This window comes from Zonotrichia leucophrys, unplaced genomic scaffold (assembly GCF_028769735.1).
Source record: "Zonotrichia leucophrys gambelii isolate GWCS_2022_RI unplaced genomic scaffold, RI_Zleu_2.0 Scaffold_892_20083, whole genome shotgun sequence".
NCBI classification, from domain to species: domain Eukaryota; kingdom Metazoa; phylum Chordata; class Aves; order Passeriformes; family Passerellidae; genus Zonotrichia; species Zonotrichia leucophrys.
Genome location: NW_026993097.1, coordinates 1 through 7,649, shown reverse-complemented (window position 1 = coordinate 7,649; position 7,649 = coordinate 1). Strand labels below are relative to the sequence as shown.

The window sequence follows — 7,649 nt, the reverse complement described above, 5'->3', positions numbered from 1 at the left end:
GGGGCAAAAATGCTCAAACAATTCCTGATTTGCAAATCTGTCTGTGGTGGATGGAAAAGGGAGGTCAGGCTGCTCTTGGTGTTGAGCAAACACTGAAACCAGCCTGACTCATTTCATCTCCTCATGCCCTGGCAGATCTCCCCTCTTTCCCCTTCCACCCATTGGCTTTTGTCTCCCCCCAGCCCCCGGTGAAGAGCCTCTCTGTGTTCTCCATCCCCTCCTCGCTGGCACTGCCAGGCTGGCATGAGGAGCCCCTCAGCCTTCCCTGCTCTGGGCTGGACAAGCCCAGCTCCCTCAGCCTCTGCTCACAGCCCAAGGGCTCCAGCCCCACCTTGGAGGCCCTTCCCAGACCCTGCTCCAGCTGCCAGACATCTTTCCTGCCCTGGGGAACCCAACCCAGGCCACAGTGACCTGGATAATCCCCATCCTTGATGTCCTGGTCACACAGCCCTGGCCCCTTGTCCCCTGTCAGGCTCTGGGGTGGATCCTGTGGAACATCCTTTGGTGGAGGCTGTGGCTCCAGGTGGGCCAGGGGGATCCCGGGGGACAGGGACCCTGCTGGGCATGAACAGCATTGGACTTGTTGGGAGAAACTGTGAGGGGGGGCTGGGGCAGAGTGACCAACCCAGTGACCTGACACAGCCCTGCTGGGATGTCACACAGCCCCTCTGTGATTTCACAGCCTGCTCTGTGATGTTACAGCCCATTCCCTAATGTAACACAGCTGGTCTCTGATGTCCCAGCATACTCTGCGATGTCAAAGTTGCTCTGTGATGTCACAGCTAGCTCTGTGATGTCACAGAGGCAGTCTATGATGTAATAGTGTCTCAATAACCTCCCATAAACCACTCTGTGATGGTATAGCCCACTCTGTGACCTCATGTTACCAGATGAAAAATTGTCTACACCAGCTGAGCTGACACCTGGAGCTTGTTCTCCAAATCCCCAGGCCTATGGAAACCACACAGTGCCCATTGTGTGAGAAGGGGAACTGGAAGTTCAGCAGCCTCAGTGTCCTGTCAGCTCAGCCAGGCCCACTGAAACTTTCGGGTCCATGACCACCAGGGACCACCAGAGAGACCCCAGAACAGGAGATCACATGCAAAAGGGGAGGGGAAATGTATTAATGATTTTGGGGAAATGATTATCCATATGCTTGTTTAGTCCAGGACAATCAATGAATGTGTGTGCAAAATACAGAAAACAAATAGAAACTTTCCTGTTCTCAGCATGCATGGCTTTGGGAGGAGCTATCCCCTGTGCATCCAGCTGAATAAAGAATGCTGCTTCTTAATGCCACATTGGGGTTAAGGAGTTTTCTATTTTACTGAATTTTTGGTAACACTCCCACTGCCAAGGAAAGCTCTGTCTCCTGCTGTTCATAAACAGAGAAGGGCTGGTGGAAGATGTGGGGCTCGGAGGTTGCCAGGGGAATAGTGACCATGAAATAATCAAGTTTTCAATGTTCTGTGAAAGAAGGAGGGGCAGCAACAGAACTTCTCCACTGGAATTAGGAAAGGCAGACTTTGGCCTGTTTAGGATGCAGATTTGGGGAGCACCAAATCAGGTATCGATTTTTTTAAGGGAAACCGCCCAAAAACCAAAGGGGTCTTGGAAGGATGGACAAATTTCAAGAAAGTAATCTTAAGGGGAATGAGCAGCCTGTCCCAGTGTGGCAAGGGATGTCCTGGAGCTGCCCATGCAGGTTTTGTGGGAACTCAGGGGAAAAAGATGATGCATCATTTTGGAATGAAAAACAGGCAACTCAGAAAATCTTAAAGGCTGTTGTTAGGTCATGCAGAAAGAAAACGAAAGAGCTGAAAGCTCAAGTAGAGCTTAATCTGGTCACTACTGTGAAAAATAATCGGAAATGTTTCTATAAATATATTAATAGCAAAACTCCAGATAAAAAAAACTGCTACTCTCTATTGGATGCAATGGGGATTATAGTAACTAAACATAAAGAAAAGGCTGAATGGCCTAACAGCTTGTTTGTCTCTATTTTCAATATTAGGACAGGCTGTCCTCAGGACAAGTGTTCTCCTGAGCTGCTAAATGGGCAGAGGGAGCAGAACAGCCCCTGTAATCCAGGAGGAAGCAGTTGGTGACCTGCTGAACCACTCAGATGCTCACAGGTGTCTCTGGGATCAGATGAGATCCATCCTAGGGGGATCAGAGAGCTGTGGATGAGCTCCCCAAGCTGCTCTCCGTCATTTACCATCAGTGCTGGCTCAGCAGGGAGGTCCCAGAGGACTGGAGGTGCCAATGTGAGCCCATCCCCAAGAAGGGCTGGAAGGAGGAGCTGGGGAACTCCAGGCCTGTCAGCCTGACCTGGGTGCCCAGCAAGGTTATGGAACAGATCACCTTGAGTGCCATCCCAGGGCACCCACGGGATGGCCGAGGGGTCAGAGTCAGCCAGTGTGGATTTCAATGTCTGCACTGATGATCTGCATGAGGGGATTGTGTCCAGCATCAGCAAATTTGCAGATGACACCAAGCTGGGTGTGAGTGTGGATCTGCTGGAGGGTAGGAGGGCTCTGCAGAGGGCCCTGGGCAGGCTGGATCCAGGGCCCAAATCCAACAAGGTGAGGTTTAACAAATTCCAGTGCCGGGTCCTGCACTTTGGCCACAACAGCCCCTGCAGTGCTACAGGCTGCAGAGTGGCTGGACAGCAGCCAGGCAGAAAGGGACCTGCAGGGACTGATGGACAGCAGGCTGGACATGAGGCAGCAGTGTGCCCAGGTGGGCAAGAAGGCCAATGGCTCCCGGCCTGGATGAGGAATGGTGTGGCCAGCAGGAGCAGGGCAGGGATTCTTCCCCTGTGCTCAGCACTGCTTAGGCAGCACCTCGAGTGGTGTGTCCAGTTCTGGGCCCCCCAATTTAGGAAGGACATGGAGGGGCTGGAGTGTGTCTGGAACACAAGAGATGTGAGGAGCAGCTGAGGAAAGCTGAGGTTGTTTATCCTGGTGAAGAGGAAGCTGAGGGGGAAAGAGGCAGTGTAAGGGCCCAGGTTGGACTTGATGATCTCTATTGAAGTGGAGGGAGAAGACCCATCTTTGTTGATTCAGCATCGACTCCGTTTATTGACTCAATCAGTCACTTTTTATAACCGTGTTAATTAAGTTCATGCATATTGCAAAACCCGAGCTCACAATAGGTCAGAGATAACACACCAACCCCTCCTTTTGTTTCCAATACCAAGATTTGTGTTCTCAAAACTTACTTTTACTTTCCCAAAACAACTAAAGATAGAATATTTACTCGGTATGAGAAAACTGCCTGAGAACTCTGGTATGCAAGGTTCTTAAGGCCTTCATGTTTGTCACTTTCACTTGTAATTAAAAACAACCTGAGAACTTCTACTGTTTAGAGAAACAGGCTGTGAGAATTTGCTCCTCACAGCTGCCTTCTAAGCCATTTCCGAAAAAATCTCCAACAGATCTCCAAGGTCCAGCTTGTGCCCACTCCTGTCCCTGGGCAACAGAGGGAAGAGGTTCCCACAGCCCCAGCCAGGGACCCGCTCCCAAGGCTGATGCCATGGCCACCAGGGCTGGCACCAGCTGGGATGCTTGGTTTCCACGGGCCGGGGTTCAGGAATGGGATTCCCCAATTTTCTGCCCCCGCTAAAACCACACTGCCCTCGCTGCCCTCCCACCTCCCATGGAAAGCACAAAAGGCAAAGATCCCGGGCTGGGATAAGAACAATTTATTGGGAACAGCAACAAGATAAGGAACAAATGGAACAGAAATTATATTGATAACAGAATGGATAAGAAAAACTATTTACAGGGAAAACTAAACACAATTCACTGGGTCTGCCTGGCCACAATTTTCCCTGCCTGGAAATTTCACCCTTCTCTTCAGGGAGAGAGAGAGTCCCTTTCCTGCCCCTGGCAATGACCTGAGGTGGGAATAAATGTAATGACAGAGCCATGGCCAGACCCTCATATTCTTCCATCCCACATCATATCATTGGCAGGGGCAGGAAAAGGGACAGCTGTCTTCCCAGATGGATCACAGGGAAAATGGGTTCCCAGGGCTCTTCCCAACGTGGCTTGTCCCATGGGGGATAAAGCTGGAGCAGTGCATGAACTCTTCCTGCAGTTGGGGCATGTGCAGGATTTCTTTTACTGGTGACTCCGTTGGTGTCTGGTCAAGTGAGAGCTGCTGGTGAAGCTCTTCCCACACTGGGGACACTTGTAGGGCCTCTCCCCAGTGTGGATGCGCCAGTGGGTGATCAGGGTGGAGTTGTGCTTGAAGCCCTTCCCGCAGTCAGGGCAGCAGAAGGGCCTCTCATCCGTGTGAATCCGCTGGTGCTGGACGAGATGAGAACTGGTGTGAAACTTCTTCTGACACTCAGGGCACTTGTAGGGCTTCTCCCCAGTGTGGGTCATTTGGTGGATGATCAGTTGTGGCCTCCTACTAAAGGTCATCCCACATTCCCCACACTTGTATGGCCTTTCCCCAGTGTGGATCCTCTGGTGGCAGCTCAAGAGAGACTTCTGCCTGAAGCTCTTCCCACATTCCCCACATTCATAGGGCCGTTTACTGGTGTGGGTCTTCTGGTGGGAGATCAGGTTAGAGTTGTGGCTAAAGCTCATCCCACATTCCCCACACTCGTAGGGCCTCTCCCCAGTGTGGGTCCGCTTGTGCCTGATGAGGTGGGAGTTGCGCTTGAAGCCCTTCCCGCAGCTAGGGCAGAGGAAGGGTCTCTCATCCGTGTGAATCCGTTCATGCAGGAGAAGATCAGAGCTGGTGTGAAACCTCTTCTGACACTCAGGACACTTGTAGGGCCTCTCCCCAGTGTGGATGGGCCGGTGGCTGACGAGGGTGTAGTTGCGCTTGAAGCCTTTTCCACACTCAGGGCAGCGGAAGGGCCTCTCATCCGTGTGAATCTGCTCATGCTGGAGGAGAGTGGAGCTGGTCTGAAACCTCTTCTGACACTGGGCACACTTGTAGGGCTTCTCCCCAGTATGGATGCGTTGGTGGGTGATGAGGGCGGAGCTGCAGCTGAAGCCCTTCCCACACTCCCCACACTCATAGGGCCATTCCCCGGTGTGGATCATCTGGTGGCACATCAGGGTGCTGCTCTGCCTGAAGCTCTTCTCACACTCTGAGCACTTGTAGGGCTTCTTCTGATCATGAAGCTGCTCATGGACCACCAGCTCTGAGCTTTGGCTGAAGCTCTGTCCACCTTCATGGCTCAGGGTGGGTCTTTCCTCCTGAGAGCACCCTGGGCTGGATTTGGAGCCCCTCTTCCTGTGGGATCTCTGAGGCATTTCCTCCCAGTTGGAATTCTGCACCATGGCACTGCTCAAAACGGCCTCTTCCACAAGGTTCTGTTGGGGGAATTTGTCCTTCTTGGTCTCCATCCTCAGCTTCTTGTCTGGGGGAGGAAAGACAAGGAGAGGATGGGATTTGCCTCCGTGCCACAGGGAAGGGGAAGGAGATCCCCCCAGTGAATCCCCGGTAGGATGGTGTTGGCAGCAGGGTTGTCCTGCAGCCGGGGGCTGTGCTGGGCTGGGAGACGGAGCAGAAGAGAGGGGGAAAGGGGCACTGACATCCTCCTCACCTGCCTGGGTGTCCTGGGGCATCTTCCTCGCAGTCTCTCCCTCCATCTGGCTAAGTTTTAGGAACGGGAAATTCTGTTTTGGGAGGAAAACAAGAAATGAGCACACTAAATTTTGCACCGGATTGAAGGCAAAAGAGGGGGAGAGTCTAAGTCAGAATTCCAATTCAAAAACAAAATTAGGATCAAGGCAATGATACAGAAACACTGCCTTAAACTCACAGAGTCAGGATATAACCTGACACCCTCTTGGTCAGGGTGGTGGCAGCAGTCCCATTAAATGGTGGCTGCAGTCCTGTTGGAGTGATGAACGTGATTCTGTCCAAGAAGTGATGCTGTAGAAGGGTCTGGTCTTCCTCTGAAGGTCCAGTGGTGGTTATGGAGATCTTGTCCTCTGGGAATCCAGTAGGCAAGCTGCTCCTGGTTGTAGCAAGGCTCAGCTTATATCCAGGTAGGAATGCTTGGTTCCTCCCCCTGGGCGGAGCATCCCACAATGGGATGATGGAATTTTATCAGTCCTGCAGTGACACTCAATGGCCCATTCACAGAAGATATCTCCCCTGGAGGGCGTTATCAGGGCTGAGTCATGGAAGAGATAAAGAACACTGCCCTGCCTTTTTATAGCAGTTGATGAAGATGGGGATTGAAAACCTGCATTTGGTTACATCTTGCATGGCAGCCTGAAACAGTGGGGTAATCCCTGCTCAGGGGGTGAACACCACCCCCCTTACCCAAACTGGCTCAGCTGTAAAACCCCCACCCTGGGAAGGGCACACACACAGGGGACAATGTCACACTTGCCCTGCTCCAGGGGAGGTCTCTGTCCCTCTCACTCCCTTACTCTCCCCCCTTTTCTCTTTCTTTCCATCTCTCTCTACCTCACATTTACTGTTCAATAAAATCCACCTTGGATTTGGTCTTTTTAGCATCTTAATTGGGGCAGAGGAATCTCTCCAACAATTTTCTTAACCAGATTGCGACATTATTTTGCCATAGTGGGTTCAGGGCACTGTTGTCTGACCCCAAGTGCCTTTGACAACAGGATGGTTCCCTCCAAGGAGGAGGTTGTGGTTCTCTCTGGAGGAACTCTTGGAAACTTGGACACAGCTTCCTCTGAACAACTTATGGGAGAACTGATGAGGAAATTGGCTGTTGTAGGTGGCCAGTGAAAAAGAAAATATTTTGTTGTCCTTCCTTGAAAAGTTTGTTAAAATCACTGGAGGAAAGGGAGGAAATGATACCAGCGAGACTGACAAGGTTCATTCACCCCATGGTGAGGAACACAAGGCTGCTATAAATCCCACAAAAAGCCCAGCTCAAGTACCTAAATTCCCAAATAACTCTGGAATTCACAGGCTTGCGTTCTTTGCCAAATGTGAGAATCATTATTCTCTACATCCCTGTCACCTTTGTGACAGCTACACAGAGTTTCCCCTTCCTTTTAATAATCTGTATTGGGCCTCATTTCCGCTTTTCTTTTATTGGAACCTGCCAGCAGCTGAGCTGGAGCTGTGCAGGAACCAATGAAACGTGGAATTGCCACAGAATTTCTTCTATTGTCAGTTAATTCCTGTTTGGGATTTGTTTGCATTTCCATCACATGTGACTCTCGGGAAAATCAAATATTCATCAAAGTATTTTATGTAGGATTAAGTTTGATTTCTGCCTAGTTTATTTTGTCCAGTGCCCTGGGGATGCTCAAGGGGTCTCTGTGCCTCGCACCCTGGAGGACGCTCAGGAGGAATTTGTTGCGATTGTCCCTGTCCCTGTCACCCCAGGCCATTCCCCAGGGGGTCTCCATTATTCTCCATAAAGACCCAGGGAATGCCTGGGGGGTTTCCCTCCCACTCACCTCTGTGCCAGGGGGTGCTCGGGGCAGTCTCTGTCCCTCTCAGCCCAGGGGATGCTCGGGGCAGTCTCTGTCCCTCTCAGCCCAGGGGATGCTTGGGGGTCTCTGTCCCCTCACCCTGGGGGATGCTCGGGGGGTCTCCATCCCTCTGGCCTCAGGCAATGCCTGTGCAGGGCTGGGGACCAGGGGCTCTGTGTCCCTCTCACCGCTGAGGGTGCTCGGGGCTGGGGG

At 51.7% G+C, this 7,649-nt stretch overlaps 1 protein-coding gene across 1 annotated transcript; it reads right to left on the bottom strand.

The window, feature by feature from the left end:
- Positions 1 to 4,127: 4,127 nt before the first annotated feature.
- Positions 4,128 to 5,618, bottom strand: LOC135442040 (zinc finger protein OZF-like). The gene is made up of 2 exons (XM_064701589.1): positions 5,573 to 5,618; positions 4,128 to 5,386 (listed from the first exon to the last, which is right to left on the bottom strand). The coding sequence occupies exons 1-2, from the start codon at positions 5,616 to 5,618 to the stop codon at positions 4,128 to 4,130; spliced, it is 1,305 nt and encodes a 434-aa protein (XP_064557659.1).
- Positions 5,619 to 7,649: the final 2,031 nt, after the last annotated feature.